At 36.8% G+C, this 22,587-nt stretch overlaps 2 protein-coding genes across 4 annotated transcripts in view; one reads left to right on the plus strand and one right to left on the minus strand.

Moving 5' to 3' along the window:
• Positions 1-8,271, minus strand: part of KCNMB3 (potassium calcium-activated channel subfamily M regulatory beta subunit 3) — a 57,856-nt gene extending 49,585 nt beyond the window's left edge. The window contains 2 exon segments of the mRNA XM_064492951.1: positions 6,635-6,809; positions 8,041-8,271. The gene's annotated coding sequence lies outside the window, so the exon portion shown is untranslated.
• Positions 7,919-19,898, plus strand: ZNF639 (zinc finger protein 639). 3 transcript variants are annotated; one of them, XM_031451479.2, is made up of 6 exons: positions 7,919-8,104; positions 11,547-11,618; positions 12,250-12,318; positions 13,340-13,450; positions 15,607-15,741; positions 15,897-19,898. In XM_031451479.2, exons 3-6 carry the CDS (start codon positions 12,261-12,263, stop codon positions 17,048-17,050), a joined length of 1,458 nt encoding a protein of 485 aa, XP_031307339.1. In that variant the 5' UTR covers positions 7,919-8,104; positions 11,547-11,618; positions 12,250-12,260; the 3' UTR covers positions 17,051-19,898. The 3 variants fall into 3 exon arrangements, with proteins under 3 accessions (XP_031307339.1, XP_031307370.1, XP_064349001.1); XM_031451510.2 differs by lacking the exon at positions 11,547-11,618; XM_064492931.1 differs by lacking the exon at positions 7,919-8,104 and having other exon boundaries at positions 8,400-11,618.
• Positions 19,899-22,587: the final 2,689 nt, after the last annotated feature.

The following is a 22,587-nucleotide window of genomic DNA, read 5'->3' on the forward strand; positions in this document are numbered from 1 at the left end:
TGAATGGATAAAGATTTTTGTGAGATATACATATATATATATTTGTGATATCATATATATATATTTCAGTCATAAAAAAGAAAGAAATCCTGTAATTTGCAATAACATGGATGAATTTTGAGTGCTTTATGCTAAGTGAAATAAGTCACAGAAAGACAAATACTGTACGATCTCACTTATATGTGGAATCTAAAAGAAATACTCACAGAAACAGAGAACAGATTGATAGTTTCCAGGAGCCAGTGGGGAAGTGGTAAGGGAAATGGGCGAAGGTGGGCAAAGGGCACAAACTTTCACTTATAAGATGAATAAATCCGGGGGATCTGATGTACAGCATAGCGACTGTAGTTAACGATATTTTATTGTATGCTTGAAATTTGCTAAAAGAAAAAATCTTAAAAGTTCTTTCCACACACACACACATACACACAATGGTAACCACATGTGGCAGTCCATGTGCTAGCTAATCTTACTGTGGTAACCATTTTGTGATATGCGTGTACATCAAGTCATCACATTGTACACCTTAAGCTTACACAATGTTATATATCAATTATATCTCAAAAAAGCTGGAAAAAATAAAAGATTTTTTTAAATGGGTCAAGGGATCTGGCAGAAAATAAAAATAATTTTGAAATTGCAGTCTCCATAGAAATTTGGTAAGAAATGTTGCTCACTATAAATAATATTAGCAAAAGCTTACAAAGAAATCAAATAGACATGGACTTGGCATTTTACTTTTTCTTCCATTTTCAGCCTACCTATGCCATTGAATTTGAAGTGAGTTACTGTAAGCATCTATTGTTGGATCAAAAAATGTTTAATCAACACTGCCAGTCTCTGACTTTAAATGATGTATTTAGATCACTTACATTTAAAGTAATTATTGATATGTTAGGGCTTACGTAGGTCACTTTATTATTTGTTTTCTGTTTGTTTCCTCTGTTTCTCAATCCTATGCTTCTCTTTTCTCACCTCTCTGTAGATTAGGTGGACACTTAGGATTCCATCTTGATTTATTTGAAATCTTTTTTAGTATAATGCATTGAGTCTTCTGAGTGTTTGCTCTACTTATTAGAACATATATATGCAATTTACCATAGGCTATTGGTATGAATGTTTTATCACTTCAAGGAAAATGTAGAAGCCTTACTTTATTTAGGTGCCTTTACTCTTTCCACTTTTTAAACCCAATAATCTTATGTATTTCCTCTACATACAATGAGTACCAAATTATATGTTATAATTTTTGCTTCAACAATCAAGTACGATGTAGAAAACTCAGGAAAAGGTTAAAACATACACACACAGCTTGAGATATGTGACTTCATATTTGCACTGGTGTGTTTTAAGTATAAATTTCTAGAAGTGGGATTTACCAATTGAATGGTAAATTTATCTGTAATTTTGCTAGTATTGCCAAAACCTTCCCCAGTGGTCATACCATTTTGCATTCATGAAATCGCTTGTTTGCCTGCAAATTCTCCAAAAGAGCTTGCTGTCAAATTTTGGGATTTATGCCAATCAGAAAGAAATGACAGCTCAGGGTAGATTTCATTTGTATTTATATTAATATGAATTAATTTGAGCATTTAAATTTCATATGTTTAAGGGCCACCTCTATTTCTTTCTCAGTGAAAATGTTTCATCTCCATTTTTAAAAGGAGCTTTCCTCATGTCTCCTCACAACTACCTGTGCCTACATCTCTTTGGCCAGACCTGAGTCTTAATACCACCTCTATCTTAAAGGGAGGTTGGAAAGCACAGCTTTTAAGTTAGACACATTTCAGTCTTAAGTCAAAGTTTCATTCACAAGGAAAAAAGTAAGATATACATAGATCAAGAACTGGAAGTCTCAGTCTCAATGATTTCTTGATTTTTGTTTAATCTTTATTTTTCAGAGGTCCTTACAGAGAGAAAGATAAAGCAGCCAAAGAAGCAAGAAGTGTTAATGGTGATAAGCTTGGAAACTGTGACTGAAATAATTTAATTGTACTCAATAATGTTTTGTTTCTACTTGGAAAATGAGATCTCTGGATCTGTTTAATATTATAGAGCCAAATAAATTAACAAAAACAGAGTAATTTCTCTCCCCTACCCCATAAGCCTGGTTATTTTGTTTTGTAACTAACTCTGCCTTCTTTTTATAAGCTGGCAAAGACTAAGGGATGCAAAATTCCTTAAAGTGTAAATCTTTGGAGTTCTGTTTGTAACAAAATTTAGAACATTTGAAATTAAAAAAGCATAAATTCATCTTCTACAGTCACTGACATGAAAAAAGTGGGAAGAGGTTTTTTCCCAGCTTAATTGCAACTAAAGAAACATGACAAGTAGGTTTGATTACGGACCTTGCTTGGATCATATTTTTTAAACAAACCAGTTGAAAAAAAGACACGTGTGAGATAGAAATTAATGTCTTTGATGATATCAAGGAATTAATGTTCTTTCTGTTAGGTGTGAAAATGAAATGTGTCTATGTAAGAAAATCTCCATATTTTATAGAGAATTGTGTAAGACTGAAATGACCTGAGATTCTTCTCAAAATGCTTGAAAGAGAGAGAAAAAGAAGAAAGGAAATAAGGAGGGAAGGCAGAAGAGCAAAAGGAAAAAAAGAAAAGATAAAGCAAGTATGGTTTGGTAACTACTGAAAATGGGATGATGAGCATATGAGGGTACGTTTATTATTCTCTGTTCTTATATATGTTTGGAAAGTTGATAAAAAGTCATGAAAAATATCCAAAAGGCATGCGGATTAAACATGGAAATAATAAATTTAGTGAGATTATTGTCCAAATAAACTACCAAGCCTCATCATTTTTATGAGCAAAGCAATGATACATAATCCACTTAAAAATTCTTAAAGGGATTTTACATCTGTGAAAGGCAGAACAATCGTGACCTACATTCATTTTGATGTTCCTCCTTAAATCTTTTTTTCTTTTCTTAATGGCTCCAAAGTACCTAAAACTCTTGTAGCTTTAAGGGTAACTAAGTTAATCTTGTTTTGGTGTCACCCTCACCCACCAATTTTCCTACTTCAAAACAGATTTTACATTTCAAACATACTTTGGAGGAAAATTGAAAATGAGAGGAATGCCTACGAAGTAAATCTTGGCTCTTAAACATACTTTGAACACACAAAATGGACTAAACCTTATACAAATGTTTACACTGCAGTGATGATTTCATGTATCCTTTCCTTTTATGCTTCATTCATACAATAAATACTAGGTGATCACTCTATCAGCATTGTGCTAGGGTAGCTTTAGAGGTTAGCAATCAACAACATAGACTCATTCTTGCCTTCACAAAGCACACAGTCTACTGCAGAAGACACCAGAGAGTCCCAGTCCACTCCCTCCAGGAGGTGGTGTTTTATTGTAATTACGATCACTTTAAATAATTATGCTTTCCGGTTTTTGACTCCCATTGCTAGCAGGAAAAGCAGTTTAGGCTAGTCAAAGTTTGGAATAGGTAAACTCTGGAATTTCTTGATCATCAGAAACAGCTCCCATGGTTACCATTTAGTATGTGGCACCACTTGGTGTAAGACATGAGAACTGCTACATGAAAATACTTTAAGAAAATTACAGTTCTAACAGATTTACATGGATTTTCAGTGTGGCCTGTTAAGACCACTATAGAAGTAATTGAAAATATATTCTTGTATTGTCCCTCCATAGTGGCTACCACAGTTAGCTTGTAAATAGTAGGCTTTCATAAATGCTTGTTAAATGAATGAATAATTGAATTTAAACGCCAAAGGCACACTAACAAAATATAGATTTTAACAGATTCTGTCCTTTATTTTAGACTCACATCTTGGATGAATGAATGTATAAATTTAGCCCTTGCATCAGTCAGTGATGAAAAGTGATTCTTTAATAACAAATAGTCCCAAAAGCTTATCAACTTAACACAACAAGTGTTTCTTGCTCATGTTTTGTCTGCTTTGTGCCCTGACAGCTCTCCAGACAGAGGAAGGGAAAGTGAGAGAAGCAAGCACTGGAAATAAATTGCCTCCGCCTAGAAGTAAAACATAGTTCTTCCACTGACATTTTGATGGCCAAAGCAAGTCATATGGCTCTTCCTAGCTACCAATGGAACAGGGAGTAAAATCGCCTGTATGCCTGAGAGTAGCAAGCACCAGAAGCTGGATATCGTTGAATAGCATTAATGCCAACCAAAGACCTAAACTATCAATGAGTTTTCTTCCAAGGGATATCAGATATATCCATTCACTGGAGAAATGCTTCTTTTCATCATCAATAAATCTCAATCTCCCTCAACAGGGTTTTTAGCCTTTGGATCTTCACAGGTATGAGTTTCTGAGTTCAAATCTATCAAATGGATACAACACTTGACCTTCATTCCCAGGTGCTAGAAATAAAGTCAGTACTCTAGAAAATGAAAAGGGCCACACAAACACTGTAGAAGGTATCATTAATATTCTAACAAAAAGGTCTAGTCTGATATTACATTCATTGATTCATTCCGTTACAGAAAAAATACAGACTGATAGCAATTGGAAATTGAACACTCAGTGAAAAAGTTCTATAGCTGAACAGGGAACTCGACCTAATACCAAGTCAAGGTTGACCCCGCAGAGGTTACGTTCAGAGAAGGAGAAATAGGGTAAGTCTTTTGAAGCCAAAAGACATCTCTGTTCCATTATAAGGAAGCAAAGTATCTGAGTGGGTTGACTGGCTGGCCAGATCTGAGCTTGCTGGTTTCAAAAGCACTAGGCTGGCTGTTTGGAAGACCTCTGCTGTGTAGGTGGCTCAGAATTATGGAATCCAGATGTCTCAGCTGGGGATATGAGGTCCCTGATGTAAGACTACAGCATGCAGCTGCCTCATGTCTGAATCAGGACTATGTCACACAGTTAGGTCTACACAAGTGTCATCAGGCTAGGTGGCCAGGATAGAGTTTATCAATTAATTCAACAAGCTGAATTCCTAGACTCTTTACCTGCCCCATTCTCCCTAGACCAAGCTAGGCACCTGTCATGAGTTCCCATACACTCTTATTTACTTCGCATTTAGCCATCACATTCCAGTGCTGTTTAATTGCCCATCTTTTCTACTGTAAGGACCAGCAGGGCAAGGACCATGTCCATCTTGATCCATGCCATATCCCCAGTACCTAGTACAGTGCTGGACATAAGATAGACATGCAATAAATATTTTATTGAGGATCTATACAAGACACTGTGCGAAGCAGGGAGATGGACAGAGTGGAATATAATTGAACCAGAATTCAAAGTCTGAGTAGAGAGACAATATGATACACAGGAGTGAATCCAAATTTTGTGAGGGCATAAGCTTATGAAAACTGGGGGAACCAATTTAAGAAAAGTAACATAAAATTATGAATGCAAAATTAAGTACCTCAGCTTAGAAGAGGTTCATGCAATTGAGGGGATTTGAAGCTTAAGCTTCATTAGCTCCACAGTAAATGTATTTTGATAAGTGAGCTAATGTACCAAATACTGTAAAATCTCTGAAGAGTATTCAGAGATCCCTGCTAGGGAAAATCAAAGATTTCATAGAAGAGATAAATTGTGAGTTTCATCTTTCAGACAGAAACAAAGGAAAGAAACTGCAGGTGGAAGACCATGTGGAAACACACAGGTGAGAAAGAGCTACAGCCTATTTATTCATGGGACAGTGAGAAGTACTGTACTGTTTGGCTAATGTGGGGTTGGGTGGGGAAAGCGTTAGGCTAGTGGTTCTCAGAGTGTGATCCTGGGGCAGCAGCAGCAGCATCACCTGAGAACTTGTTTGAAGTGCAGCCACTCAGGCTCCAGCTCAGACTTATCCAATTAGAAATTCTGGGGATAGAACACAGACCTCTATATTTTAACAATCACCTCCTGGTGATTCTGATGCAGTTAAAGTTTGAAAATGAATGCCTTAGTAAGTTACTTTAGCATCAGATGAAGCTATTTTATTTTCACAAATTTAATGTCAGGCTGTTATATGAGATAAAGAGCAATAAGAAAGAAGTATTATGACAGAGAGAGAAAAATACTTCTCATCCTATACTCCAAAATAAATTACAGATCAACTAAAAAGTTACAGTAAAAAAATGCAACCAGATTATTTCAGCATAAGGCCAACAAAAGAACCTGTAAAGGAAAAGATTAGTCGACTTGATTTCACAACAATTTTAAATGTTTGTGTCATTAACAAAACTAAAAAGCAAACAAAAAACAAGAAACGTATGTAAAATATTATCCCAAATAAAACGCTTAAAAGCTTACTTTTAAAAAAATTATAAAGAGCCTGCAGAAAAACGGGCAAAGGACAGAAACTGAAAATTGACAAAAGAAATACAAATGGCCAAGTTCACACACACACAAAAAAAACTTTCGTTTTTTGGCAAATTATGCTCAGAAACTGGCAAATTATGCTCAGAGACTGGTCTTTGCCAGTAATTCATTTAACACAGGTTCACAGCGGGAATTATAATTTATAATAATACCTTACAAGCCAGTAGAATACAGGATAATGTCTCTTAATGAGCCAATAAGGAAATAACATATTCCAAACCAAGGATAAGTTAATTATCACTATTGTTCCAGGCAGAAGGGAGGTGAAAGAAATAAAGTCCAAATGTAGTTGAGGTGTACCTTTGTTAGGAGTTGGTTCGCAGAGGAGTCATCTTAGCCAACCAAGAGCTGATGTCCAGCTGCCAGCGCAAATCAACAGTCCCTTGCTGCCAGAGCACCACGCCAGCAGAACGAAGGCACTGGTACGGGCGGGCAAAACGGCTTTCTTCCCAGGACCGCTGCAAGGTTTTCACCGCTGCTGGCAAAGAGAAGCCTTAAAAATGGTTCCATAGCACCCCCTTGTGGCTTCCACCAAAACAGATTAAGAAACAGCCCAACCAACCGAGAGGAGGGAACGAAAAAACCACAAACGTGTCAATTCTCTATTCCGTGCCAGGTACTAACTGTCCTAGGATTAAAAAAGATGCCTCTAAATTCTTTCGTACTTTATTGAGGCCATGCCAGCAATCGTAAACATTCGTTTTTGGGGGCTGAGAACACAGATAAAAGTTAATGAGGTAAAAATCGAGCCTCACAAACTAGTGTCTCTTTCAACTATGGCTTTATCTCCTGGGAGATAGTAGTTGAAGGGGTCTATGGCGATTACTATCCGGTTGTTGGTTGGTTAGTATGTGGTAATCAGGAAAAGCAGAGGGGACGAGTGGATGAAGACACACATTGCTGCCCTATTTGACCGACCGTGGGCACACAATAATCCACATGGGCCTCAGCATCCACTTAACAATTATTTGAACCCGGGTGCTGAGGCTACAAAAACGAATAAAACCCAGCCTCTAGAACCTCACAATCTCACTTTACTAATCTGTAAATCAGGACTAACAACCTTAACTCATTGTCAAAAAGATTAAACATGTGACAACATCGTGCTCACAAGTTTATTTACGCTTACTTAATTCAATCTTCTCTACATTTGTTCCTAGAAACTCAAGGTCGGAACAGGAGTAAAATCATCTAATCCAATCCAATTCATTCCACTAAGACTTGAGTCAGTGAATCCGGCTAAAGCCTAATAATGACTAGCGACCTTTTAAGAGTTTAACCCTCCTGCTCTGTGGACAGTTGCCCTTTTCTTCCCAACAGGCTGCCCGCCCCTCTTCGAAATGCCCCAAGCTTTGCCTAACCCGAGCAAGACCCTTCTCGCGCGTCCCCTGGAGGAGCTGGATGGGGAAAGGCCGGATGGCGCGCGTCGCTTCTCCCACTTCTTCCGGGCGGGAGGGAGGAAGGGCCGGGGGCGGGGGTGGGGGGAAGTTCCCGCGGCAGCCTCGCAGGGAGCAACTCTAGAGGGTGGAATCACTCGCTCGTTTCGGGAGGGGCGGTCCCCCGCCCGGAAGGGACCTGCCGCGGCGCGGAGCGGCCTGCAGGGGGCGCGGGCCGTCGGGCCACCCCCGGGGCTGGAGCCGGGTGGTCCCTCCCAGGCCGGGTGTGCGGCGAGGCCACGCGGTCCGATCCCCTGCCCCCACTCTCACCTCGTCACCTCCCCGCCCTCTCGGCGGGCCCTTGAGGTGTGCGGCGCAGGCGCGGAGCGAGGCGGTGAGTGCGGCCGCACGGCCTGGGCCTGGGGCCTGGCGGGCTGGGCGTAGGGCGCGCGGGGAGGGAGTGGGGCCGGCCTCGCGGAGCGCCCTGGAGCGCGAGGGCCAGAGCGGCGCCGCCCGCCGCCGAGCGCCCGCGGGCAGGGGTGCGCCGCCCCTCCGCCCGCGCTCGGGCTCCTGGGCCGCCGCCGCCTCCGAGCTGCGCCTGGGCTGGGCGGGCGGGCCCCGGGGACTGGTGAGTGCGAGGGCGGAGCAGGCCGGCGGGGCGCTGGACTGCTGCAGGGGCCACGGGCGTGCGGGCGCAGCTTCCTACGGGAGAGGGCAGGGAAGACCGGATGGCGTCTCTTAAACTGGAGCCCTGCCTGCGTTTTTCTGGCGGGATGGCGCTCCCCTCCCCCATCCCGAAGGCAGTTCCAACCTCTGCGGAGGACGCCTCCGCCCCCGCTCGCCTCGGCCCCCTGCTGCTCTTTTCCATGCGGTGCCTTTAGAGTACGGCCTTGAGAGTCCCGCTAGTCGCCGGGCCCGGGTGGGGCCGGTACGTGGTGCGAGGGTGGGGACGACTGGGTCCGGGTGGCTCCTGCGCAGCTCCTTCGGGCATCTGGGCCCCGGACGCCCGTCTGTGCCACGCTGGCCCTCTGGCCCTCTGGCCCTGCGGGGCGGCATCTTTACCTTCCGGCAGCGCATCCCGTGCCCGCGCCGCGAGCTGCAGCCATCAGGCGTCGGTCCCGGCTCTTAAGTCCCCAGCCAGTAGCCTAAGTCACTTGTTAGGGTGCATATATACGTAAAACCCCTTTTGGTTTTATTTTTCGGTACCACCTAGGGACACGAGTAGTTTGAAGCAGTTCATCTCTTTGCAAAGAGATAAAGAGTTGTACTTAAGCCAAGATTGATTCTAAGTTGGACATATAGTGGGGTTCTAGTTCAAGTTTTCCTACAGCATCTTTGTTTTATTTATTTTAAAATCTGAAAAATATATACTTGTTTCAAACTACGGGTGGAAAAGAATGTGCTTTTAAAACTCTAGTATAAAATAGCTTTTTATTGTAAATGCTTGTCTTATGTTTATACCAATTAGGAGGAAAGTATTTACGTTGCGTGAGAGGCCTTTAAAAGGTTGAAGTATTTAACATGTGCTGACTGCCTGTTATCTGTAGTTTGTCTTGCACGTAGACGTTCTTATTGTTGAAAAGTGACAGGTAGAAAGATACTGACGTGTTTTGTCTTAAGTTGCCTTTTTAAAAAATGTTTTAGATGGTATGATCTCCTTTTGTAAATGTCAAATATGTATGAGTACTTTAGCTTGAGAATATATCTAGACGTCCATCTGTACACCAGAATGTTGACAGTGGTTTTCCTGGATGAATGGATTCTAAGTGATTTAATTGATTTACATTTTTTTTCTAATTTTACGGCAATGTTATATATTACATCTGTAGAGTTTTGTTATGTTTTTGTTTGTTTTAATGGAGGTACTGGGGATTGAGCCCAGGACCTGGTGCATGCCAAGCATACACTCTACCACCTGTGGTGTGTTTTTTAAGTGAGGAAGGGGGGTTGAATGAAAAGTTGTATATTCAGAATCTGCCCAACAAAAGGAGTAGCGAGCAGATGTTTTTATGACATCCCTAAGTAAAAATCCAAACTTCCTCATCAGGGTAGTTATACGAACAAAAGGCACACAAAAATATTTGCTGAAATGATGGATGGAAGCATTTTTAGTCTTGAGTGGGCATTTTACCATCTTGCTTAAAGGAGGTCTGATAAGTGTTTCGATATTCAGCCCTAAGTAGGAGTCAAACATTTCCTGCCATCAGGGTGATCCTATTCCTTTCACCTGACGGTCTGAATCCAAGCCAGCTTGCAACATTAATTTTAATGCCATGTTTGGTTTCCTTTTCTTGCTCTTTTGAAAGAATTTGAAGTGTTTGACATGCTTAGCTGACAGTTTTCGGTGTTCTCTCTGATACATTTAAAATATGAAGTATAAAGCTTTTAACTGTTAATTCTGGAAGTATACAAAGGAGGTATTAGTAATAAATCTTGAGATTTTAGTTTATTGCATAAACATGAAAACAGCTTTTCTTTTGATTTTTTTAATGCACTTGATGGGGGTAGACTCAAGGAGCATTGTGTTGTTAGGTGAGGTTTTATTTATATTGATACCATTTCTGTAACTATCATGGTCATCAGTTTCTTCAGGGAGTTCCCTTCCTCTCCCAATTGGTGGCTGAATAAGAACTGGAAGCAAGATGTAACTTGCTGGTAGCAGTGATTAGCAATGAAGATTTGCTCACACAGTTAGATGTTCCAAACCCAGGAGTCAGAAGACATGCTTTTTCGCTGCTGGTTCTGCTGCTTAATTGACTTGACTTTTCACTGAGTCTGTTTCCTCATCAGTAAAATTGGGGCCGGTTCGATGGTAGCCCTTCTATGTGCCCCCACAGGACTGTGTGAAGATCAAATAAAATAAGGGAAATGCAAGAAACTAAACAGCACTACTAAGTAAATGATCACATCACGTGTAGTGCTGATATATGCAGAACTTAGTGAAGCAGCAAATATAATATGTCCACCTCAAGTTCCTTACCAGTAAAAATGAGATGGTCTTAGTAATGATGCCAGGTTCTACCTGCTCTGTACATATATATCATCACCTTGGTGATAAGAAAAGCAGCTTATCAAGCTGGTAGAGAAAACCTCACATTTCTTTTTCTTACTTTCCCACTGCTACGTGGAAAGAACACAAATCTGAAATGGAGGAGGCAGTTCTGATTCTAACACTAATCTATTACTTGAATTGGGGTGATCACTTTACCTCCCTATTTGTTTCCAAAACTGAAATAAAGGGATTGAAAGCATAAACTTGAAAGTCATTTCAATTTTTGTTCAAATCCCAACCCTAACACTTATTAAGTATTCCTCTATTTATGCCTCAGTTTCCTTATCAGTAACAAAGGGTAAATGGTAGGGATTTTGACTGTTGTGGATTTTTGCAAATGATGAGATTAAATGAAGTATGTACACAGCAAGGTATGTAATTGGTGCTCAGTAAGTGATCATTATTATTTTTATTTCTGAATAATCTGTAAGGATTTAAACAGTTTAAGGTCTGTGATTTGCTATTGGCTTTCATTATATTGGCTTTCATCATGGCTGAATAAATTAATGCAGACTTAAATTCCTATTCTGATATTAAGATATAGCTATAGCGTTAGAAGGTAAATTCATTTCAAAGAAATATGACACATATTTACATGTAGTCACATGTTTATCAATAGATACATATTTTAGTACTTTAATACTGTATGTTCAAAGTAATATTATACTTGAGTTAATTCTGTATAACTTTCCAGTTGATTAAAGATCTGGTACCACTGTATTCTTGAGTCTCAAAAATGAACTACATTTTTGCTTATATGACTTCTGTCATGCTTTTTCTACAGGCATTTTTTTCCATCTGTGAAAACTTCCTTGTAATTCATTTTTCCTCACTTCGGTATTAAGAATTATACCAAGTAAGTGGGATATAGTAAAGCTAATGAGTCACTTTATAACAGTCCATGGGAATGTAATCATTCAATGGCTGCCATACCTGTTTTGTTCTCAGTAGAATGTTGAATGTGATCTCTTAAGTAAGAAAAGGATTTTTTCTTGAAAATTATATTTTGAACTTCTATAAGATGAGCATTTTATTCTGGAAGCCAGGGAGTCAATACAGATTTGTGACAGTATTTTTTTTAAGGGAATGTGTCTACCTGTAGTGTCAAAACTGTATCAGAATATTCCCAATTATAAGAAATGTACCTGTAAAACTCTTAATATGGTGCTGTAGGCACAATTAGTCTTTTATAAAAAATAATTTAAGCATAAGATTTACTGTAATTATCCAATTCTCACAATTACATGAACATTTGAAAAAGAGTTCTTGACCTCAGTAAGAAAGAAAACAGAACTCGGTGTCCTCCCTTTAAACTTGATCAGAAAAATAAATACAAAATACAAGCAAAAGGATTGTTTAACATGCCTCTTATGGATTTTCGCATGGTACCCATTTCCTATTACCAGTAAATTCTTTGGTTAGAAATTTTTATAACAATATTAACATTTGTTGTTTGTGATACATGTGTTAAATTTTTCCATTTTTAGATTAAAGAGATATGAATGAATATCCTAAAAAAAGAAAAAGGAAGACATTACACCCTTCTCGTTATTCAGGTTAGTGTATAATTAAATTATTTTAAAAGTTAGGCCATTTATTAATTCCCATGCAGTTGTGTTCCCATCCATTTTCTCATGAATGATCTGATAAGAGTTAAATATCTGGGTCAATTTTTAGGTAAAAGAAAACTTTTAACTTCTTTGTGTGTGTGTATATATATATTTATTTATATATATATGTGTGTGTATATATAAAATATATGTATTTATTTTACAGACATTTAATCCTCACAACTCCATGGTTTATAGATACTTAAAATTAGATATCTGAGGTTACATACTTATACAGCATAACTGAGATTTGCCTATGTGATTCCCAAGCTTGTGTATAAGGCACAACAATAACCTTGGTGGAAGATATTTCACATCATTGGGAGAAAACTTTATCCTATACATTATTTTCAGAAATGTGAGCTTTCATTCTGATTGTGTAACTTTAGATCCTTTCTTTGAGGTTGGCTCTGCTTTCTTGGCAAATAAAAGGTCTTTGTGGCCATCTGTAATTATTACAGCTCACATACATATACTTGGGACAGTCTCAGGTATACCTGTTAACCAGTCAACCTACACATTTTTCACATATGAGGCAATTGATCTTGGTTTACTGCTTACTGGCCCTTCCCAGGCAAGACTTGAAATTAAGCCCTAACTGGTCCCCAGACCTTCCCCTGTGTATTCACTTTCTCTGCACTACATGGTAGATCTTCTAAGTAGTTAATTCAGTGTTTTTTGGAGTTAACACATTTATCACATATTTATATTTTGTGGGATTCTGACTTAGGCAAATGTATCTTTGTGCTTCAAAGTGTTATATTTTAAATTGTATAATTTATAGTTCTTTCAAAGCTTGAAGTCAGTATCAGATCTGAAATATAAAAGCCTTCAGAATTGAGGGAAATATTAATGCTTTATTATAAATACTACGAAAATTTATATATGTTGAATAAACAGATGACTGTCATTAAATGTATGTATGTTTAGTATGCTTGAAATTTTTTTAATTTTGTTTTATGTTTAGATTCCTCTGGAATAAGCAGAATTGCAGATGGATTCAATGGAATTTTTTCTGATCATTGTTATAGTGTTTGTTCTATGAGACAACCAGACTTAAAATATTTTGACAACAAAGGTATATCTAATATTTTCCAAAATATTTTTCTTTAAGTTGCTTATATAATTTTTTATTTCTTATTTGAAAATGTGGGTGAAAATGAGGGCAAGTGTTTAAACTTGTTTTAAGAAAACAGAAGAGTTTTGTGTAAGAAAGTAAGTAAGTGAATTTTAATTATTAACATTATTTCAGACATATAGATCAAAAGCACATCCTTCTAAATCAGTTTTAGTGGGCTAGGAATCAGTGTCAAAGCAGGAATGACCCAGAGCTTGGAGCGCTTATTGTGAAAGGTTAAGAATGTTTTTGTACACAGTTCTTCCACTCAGCTATACCTTTCAGTCTGGAGGACTAATGGAAGGAAAGAACAGAGGATGAAGGATTTGATCATTTTCAATCTTACATTTTCTATTGACTCCTCTTTTCTAGGGCCTTGGATGAATAATAACAACGTGCATTTGTTCTCATCTCCTTCTGTAACCATCAAAACTCCCAATTCCTTTGAGCTCCTATTACAGGCACAGAAACAGAAATTATTTAAAAAACGTTCAGAGTCAGAGACATCAGTATGAACTCATGTTTGGCTTAATATAGAAACAAATAGTTATGTACAGAAACATTTATAGATATGTTTATATATATGTGGTAGTGTACAGGCACATATTTTTTGTTCTGTTAGCTGAGAGAGCCTAACAGTAATGACACCTCAGTAGCAATGAGCACATCTAGTGCCCAGATCTTAGTTTCTAATACCATTTTCCAATAAAAGGAATTAAGGCTTCTTGGAGAAATGGCTGATTCCAGTTCTGGGGCAGGAAATATACAAGATGAGCCCAGAACATCTTGTAGTGCCAGAAAATAAGGAAGTACTCAGAAAACACAAACACACACAGACACACACTCACTCACTTAATACAAGTATGCTAAAGGAGCATATGGAGCCAATTAAAAGAGCTCCCAATAGTCAGTTGTTCAGCCAAAGCTGAAACAATTTGACAGGGAAAAAAATGAATTATAGCCCAAAGAATAAAATAAATATCCATGAGTCCATACTGATATACATAAATGATCGAATAACTAAATAAATAAGAGAGAAGAAACAAACCTCCTATATAGAAGAATTCCAGATTATTTATGTAGATATTCATCCCTCAAGGAGTTGGATCATAACTCTCCACTCCTGAAGGTTGGACTGTACATAGTGACCTAATTCCAAAGGGTAGAGCATAGAAAGTAAAAGAGTGACTTCCAGTGGAGAAACCTGATAAATACTCCCTCAGCCCAGGTGACCAAGGTCAACATCAGCAGTCATAAACCATGTTAATAGTAGGTACTCTCAATACGATGTGATGAAAATGTCAGTTTGCCACTGTGTCTACCTCCCAGTAATCCATATCCCACTCTAATCATGAAAAAAACAAGACAGACTTCATTAGTGGGACATCCTACAAAATACTTGACCAGTCTCAAAATTGTCGTGGTATTGGAAAACAAGGGGTGTCTGAGAAACTGCCACAGCTAGCAGTAGCCTAGAGACATGACAACTAAATATTATTTGTCCTGGATGGGATCCTGGAATGGGAAAAGGACACTAGGTAAAAACCAAGGAAATCTGGATGAAGTATGGACTTTAGTTAATAACAATGTACCAGTTTTGGTTATTAATTGTAATAAATGTACCATGTTGATGTAGGATGTTAATAGTGGAGGAACTGAATGAAGGATATATGGGAATTCTCTGTACTATCGTCTCTTTTTTTTTTTTTTTCCTGTAAGTTTGAAACTTCTAAAAAATAGTCTTTAAAAAAAGACATGATGTTGAAGCCCAGTTTTCTCTACTGACTGGCATTTCAGTTTTTTCATGCACTTGTAACATTGAGGCTTGGCTAAGGGAATAAAGACTTACTCAAACTCAGTAATTTAAAGTAAAATTCCCAAGTAACTTTAAAAAGTGTATTCTAGTCCAAATGGGACATGGAAGGGAAAGTAGTTGCTTGTTTGGACAGATTTTCAATATGTCTGTGGTACACAGATAACAAGGTTTTCATAACAAAATCTAAGTCCTTAGTTCTGTTGGAATTCTAAATTATTTAAAACATTTGGTGCTTTGTTTTATAGTAATGTTTAATGCTTTGATATAAATAATTAGTATATTTCCAAATCCCTTTTTACAGATGATGATTCTGATACAGAGACATCCAGTGACTTGCCAAAATTTACAGATGGAATCAAGGCCAGAAACAGAAATCAGAACTACCTGGTTCCCAGTCCTGTACTTAGAATTCTAGACCACGCTACCTTTTCTGCAGGTAAAGGAAACTAATTAATAGCATTTGCACATTTTGTGTAGATCAATGAGAAAATAATGAATAAAATAAATTTATTTTTTGCCAATTATCTATTTAATAGGTCTTATTTAATAGTAGTAGTAATAATAATAATATACTTCTTTTATTTTTTTCAGAAAAATCTACTGATATTGAAATTTGTGATGAAGAGTGTGACTCCCCGGAGTCAGTCAACCAGCAAACTCAAGAGGAGAGCCCTATAGAAGTTCACACTGCTGAAGATGTTCCAATTGCTGCAGAAGTACATGCAATTTCTGAAGATTATGATATAGAGGCAGAAAATAATTCTTCTGAGAGTCTCCAAGACCAAAATGATGAAGAGCCACCAGCTAAACTTTGCAAAATTCTTGACAAGAGCCAAGCTTTGAATGTGACTGCCCAGCAGAAATGGCCTTTACTGAGAGCTAATAGCAGTGGCCTCTATAAATGTGAACTGTGTGAGTTCAACAGCAAGTATTTTTCTGATTTAAAACAACATATGATCTTGAAGCATAAGCGTACTGATTCAAATGTCTGTCGAGTGTGCAAGGAAAGTTTCTCCACCAACATGCTTCTGATCGAACACGCCAAACTGCATGAAGAGGATCCCTACATTTGTAAATACTGTGATTATAAGACAGTCATTTTTGAGAATCTCAGCCAGCACATTGCAGACACCCATTTCAGTGATCACCTTTACTGGTGTGAGCAGTGTGATGTACAGTTCTCCTCAAGCAGTGAGCTCTACCTACATTTCCAGGAGCACAGCTGTGATGAACAATACTTGTGTCAGTTCTGTGAACATGAAACGAATGATCCAGAAGACTTGCACAGCCATGTGGTGAATGAGCATGCGTGTAAGTTAATAGAGTTAAGTGATAAGTATAACAATGGAGAACATGGACAGTACAGCCTCTTAAGCAAAATTACATTTGACAAATGTAAAAACTTCTTCGTATGTCAAGTATGTGGTTTTCGGAGTAGACTTCATACAAATGTTAACAGGCACGTTGCTATTGAACATACCAAAATTTTCCCTCATGTTTGCGATGACTGTGGGAAGGGCTTTTCAAGTATGCTAGAGTATTGCAAACATTTAAATTCACATTTATCTGAAGGGATTTATTTATGTCAGTACTGTGAATATTCAACAGGACAGATTGAAGATCTTAAAATTCATCTAGATTTCAAGCATTCGGCTGATTTACCTCATAAATGCAGTGACTGCCTGATGAGGTTTGGAAATGAAAGGGAATTAATAAGTCACCTTCCAGTCCATGAGACAACTTAATTGTTCTCTTTAACTTCCATAATGTTGATGTAAAATAATAAATTTGACTTTTTTTGGAGATATAAAGATGGATGATTTCAAACATAACTTATGAGAATTGTCTAACAAGATTTTTTTATAGCTGTCCAGTTTTCTTGGCATTGCTACCTTTTTCAGTATATAATTGTATCCTAAATGTGGTATTTTCAATGCATTGTAGTTCATAGTTTTAACCACTTTTAGTGACTGTCGTCTTGTTTCTTGCATGTGTTCTGATTTCATAAATTGATAAGAAACAGATGTACTGAAGAAACTAGACTTTCCTTCTGTAAACAGAGGTGCTGTAAACTTTTTCTTCTTTAAACTCAAAACAAGCTCAGTTTTTCGTGTATGAAGTCATTAAAATACTGCACTACCAGAACTAAAGTGCAACATACATAACACACAGTTAAGTCCATTGATACTCTCATTAATAAGAACAGGACCCTCTTGAATTCCCCATCAGTTTTCCCCAAGGCTATCAGTGAACGCTCCCACCTGTGTGATTCTTTCAGTGACACTAGGAAGCCAGTTTTATGGCAAGAAGGAAAAATCTGGTTTTCTTGGCAGTCTTTTTTTAAATTCTCGTTTTATTTTAGCCCCTATCTGTGTGTTAAATAATTTTACATGGTGGTGAGGAGGAGCTTTAAGGGGCTTAACAATAAAGTAACATTTCATAACTCATTTATAAATGAAACTGGTCATTTATAATCTGTTCACATTTCATTTTCAGTTATGTAACTGCAAAGTCACGCCCAAACTTCTGATAACAAGTCATTTATTTTCTGAGAAAAGCCGCTGAAGTGTTAAAATAGAAATAGGAAGATCTGGAAGATAGGGGTTGCTGGTATGATAAGGAATAAATTACTTTTTATAATAGCAAATCAGTCTTAACTCTTAGATTGGTTCCCTGTGGCTACCATAACAAATTGTCACAGAGTGACTCAAACAATAGAAATTTATTGTCTCACAGTTCTAGATGCTGGAAGTTTGAAATGTTAGCATAGTTGGTTCCTTCTGAGAGCTGTAAGGGAAGGATCTGTTCTTGGCCATTCTTCTTGGCTTGTTTATCTCCCTGTATGCAAGTCTATCTCCAACTTCCCCCCTTTTACGAGGAATGAGTCTTTGGATTAGGGCTTATCCTGATGACCTCACTTTAACTTGACAAAGACCCTATCCCCGAATAAGGTCATATTTTGAGGTACTGGGGCCAAGGACTTCAATATACGAACTGAGATGAGTGAGGGAGAGACAACCATAATTCAGTAACAGTTTCTTAAATAGCACTATCAAGAAGATAGAATTTTGTATATCATTGGCCTCAAATATAAACATTGCTGCTAACAGACAATATTGTTAACAATTATTGATGTAGTTGCAACGACCAGTTGTTGACCCATAGTTTTCCTACTGCAAGACCTGTGGGAATTTAGTGTTTAGAGAATGGTGGCAGCAACAAGTATTTTCAAAACCAATCGTTTATTTTTACTGTTCTGTCTTCTATGCATACCTGTACTCCTAGAAACTACCTTTCCATCTGATTGTAACATTCCAGGTAGAGCTATCTGATACAAATGTTTCTTAGAAGATGTAATTGGAAGAAAACCTTACCAACCATTTGGTCTTAACCCTCTAGGTTTCTAAGTTTCTTACAGAAATAGAAACTTAGGTTATTTTTAGGTCAAGGTCACAAAACCAGTTATAAAAGGCAGGAGTGGAATCCAAGTTATTCGGCTCCCATTCCAATGATGTTTCCATTACATCATGTTACATAAAAACCTAAGCTTTGACCTTGGGATGTTTTTCATGGCTACTTAACCTAGCCATTCAGCTTCCTTCCTGGTAATTCTGTTTTCACACTTTTTTGATATACATCCAGCTTCAGGAATTTGATTTTCAGAAAACAAACCTTAAGTAATGCCTTGATAGGTTTTTATATTTTTGTATATTTTACAGCCTTACATTTGATCAGGTGTTAGTAATCAAATTAGAGGTTTTAATGAAACTACTCAAGAGACATTAAACCCAACTTTTAGTACCATATAATGTGCTTTTTGATGACTTTGCAGCTTGAGGACACATCCCAGTGACAGTTTGTCCGATAAAACCTTTCTGCTTTGACTCAGCTTTCAAATAAGCCTGTGACCATAAATTGAGGTAGCAGGTTTATATTTTTGGCTTAACAAACCTACCTAAAAGAAAATTTCTAACTGCTCCTGGGTTTTTTCTACTCAAAGACAGACATTTTCACTGTACTCTTCTGTGACTTGAGAGTTCATAACTGATAGTAATGTTTATTAGCATCACAATAGTATTCTTGGCAGCAGTGAACAGTAGTGATGGATCTTTTTTTATTGTTTTCTTTTTTTTATCTTCACCTTTCAATGAGTTGTTATTGTTACAAGTTGAAAATGTGCGCTACTCAAAAGTCTCTCTTCTTGCTTATAAATTTGCCAGTTTTAAATCACCTTAGATTCCTCTGAAGGTATATTATCACATATTAACCAGTTTCTTAGTTTTACGGGGTCTATAGCCTGTTAGGTGATTGCTGAGTTACTGGCAGGTAAAGCATATACAGGTTTGTTTTTTTTTCAATAAACTAACACTATTCCTAATTTTTAAATCTTGATTTTCACATTAAGTTACTTAATTCCTGACACTTTACAGTTAACCTTACTTAGCTTGTTTTGTCAGTCTTAGTACCTTTTGCAAGCAGGTTAATATATTCCCCAAATACTGTTGATTAATTTTTAATGGAATTTTGATGACTTAAAAGCACTATAAGTGACATAAATTTGAAAAAGCTAATAAAAATCAAATAGCTACAATCCTCTTGGGAAGCAGATTGACTTAAAAAAAATCAATACTATTTATTTAAATGAAATAGTTAAGACCAACTGTAAATCCCAACACAGAAACAAATTTGGTTATTCAGGTTTACACTGCAACTTAACAGATTCATCCCTATAAATTCAAAATGAACTTTCAGATGTATATTCCTTTGTAACTTTCAGTTCTGGTGACTGAAGATACAGAGTATCTACAAGAAGTTTTATTCATGGCATTGAGTTTATGGATTTACAAATATAATATATTGGTTTAGCTTTCCATAAATTAATCTCTTAAGACAACTTCAAGTCTAAGACAAAGAAATGTGTACACCTATAATGTTAAATATAAACTGACAAAGCTAAAAGTTGTTACATGTAATGTACATGTTTATATGAAGTTTATATGCTCAATATATAAGTTTAAAAAACTAAAAATCTTAATAGTTGCTTGGAGTCTGCTTCATACTAGTGATTTAAAAAGTAATTTTCTGTATAAAATTTTTCCACATTAAAGCATCACCACAATTTCCTTATTAAGTTTATTCTCTTTAGTAACTTTGGTATTAAACTGGTAACTACCTGAACCCAAAATAAATCATATTTGTGAAAAGTAATTTCTTCATTCTAAAAAGATAATTTTCTCACATTGCTAAGTAGAAATACTGTATTATCTACTAGCCTTATTCCCATACCTTAAAAGTGATGGTTATTTAGATACTTTTTAAAATAAATTTTTGTTATCACAACCTTTAAGTTTGTTGTTTATTTTGGGTTTTAAAGAGGCAAACAACTATGACCCAGACAATCTTTTTTCTTACTAAAAATACTGAGCTGAATGAATTATATATTGAAAAATGTAATGAAAAGTATGTTTTGAATAAAAACTGAAAGTTTTCTAGTTTTCAATAGCAAGATACTGGCCACCACCAAAAAACATTACAGTTTGAAATAACTGATACTTCTGCCCTTTTTCTTCAGAGTAAGTTGAGATTAGGAATTGGAATCATACCAAAATTACACAGTAATGTAATTTCTGGTGGGTAATTTTTTTTAATCCTCTTTCTAAAGGCCATTCATCATGATGTTTTGAATTTGGAGTTTGGGAGTTTGAGAATATTGAATTCTCTTTTCGTGCCTATCATGCACATTTTATTTAGGGCTGCCTCTTCTCTTTATGGCATTATATTTCTAAAACATTGCTCAAACTATATTCTATGACTGATTACCCTCCTCTTTGCAGCTTTTCCTCACCTCACTTGGATTTTCAGAAAGTCTCAAAAGTTTAAAATGTTCCCCACTGACAAGGTGAGAATGGACTTACTTTAATTCATCCGCTCTATTCTCCAAACATTTTTATTTTTGTTTTTTATGTTAATTAGACCATTTCTGTCATTCAGCTTTTTTTTTAAATTGAAGTATAGTCAGTTTACATTGTCATGTCAATTTCTGGGGTACAGCATAATGTGTCAGTTATACACGTACATACATATAGTCATTTTCATATTCTTTTTTATTATAGGTTACTACTGAACTGTCTTAAAATAACTTATTCCCTTCGCACCATATGCCATATCACTCACTTCTATACCCTGTAAATATTTTATAAATTCCTGTCTAACAGCAATGCTGAATTTATAAATTTCAATGTGTCTTTTTTTTTTTATTTTTAAGAAGCAGAATATCATGGCACAGATCTTAATACTTCTTTATGGTTAGAAGATTATAGTTAAGTGCCACAAGGTATTCTTTAGTGAACAACTAAATTAATGAAGTAGAAAAACTAACCTAAAATGACAGAATGTTAGTTTGGGAGAAACCTCAGAGATCATCTCATTCAGACTCATGAAGTGCACAACATACAAAAATAATTGTGTATAGTACATAGTTTTATTTTCACAATTGTAAATTGTATGTTGTAAAATGTAACATCAAATTTGATTCATTAATATTTTTATTTAGGACAAATAATTTTTTTTAAGCAAGTTGATTGAAAGAAAAACAAAAACAAGTAAATAATCATACCCGGACACGGAAAAATTGGACAGGAGAAACATGAATGAAATTTGAGATTACAAAATTCTGATCTTAACTTCTTGTTTATAGCTTAGAAAAATGATTCTCTAACCTCATTAGGCAAATGCTTTTTAAGCTAGAATAAATAGGACTTCCAACTCTCTACCACTCTTCAAAGAATTTTCTTCAGAAAAAGTTAAAATGTGCCCTATTTTTTTCATGGAATGTTATACCAGACAGCTAAAGAGAGAAAATAACAGAATAATACAGGACCATGGTATTTGGCTGTGATTTCTAGTCCCCCTGTTTGCTAAGCATAAATTGTGTAACTATAACCAACGTCATGGATGTAATGTTACCAGATTTTTCTCAGTCCATGGACTCTCTGCAACTCCTCAAAAACTTCTAGTTCACTACTAGTCAGTTTAACAGCTATGAAAAATCTACTATCAAGCCATGTGCACAGGGATGCATAGATATAAACTATGGTTCTTGTCCTCAAAGAGATTTACCACATAGGGCAGGAAAATCTGTCACCCTTCTGAAGTACAATTCAGTTAAGTATCAAACTGAGTGCCTTTTGTGTTTCTAAGTATTTGCTTTATATACAAGGCTACTGTAAATATTCTTGTATGTGTTGAGGTGTTTGGGGATTTTGTTCTTTTTTTTCTTGGG

The sequence above is a fragment of the Camelus dromedarius genome, chromosome 2 (genome assembly GCF_036321535.1).
Source record: "Camelus dromedarius isolate mCamDro1 chromosome 2, mCamDro1.pat, whole genome shotgun sequence".
Lineage (NCBI taxonomy): Eukaryota > Metazoa > Chordata > Mammalia > Artiodactyla > Camelidae > Camelus > Camelus dromedarius.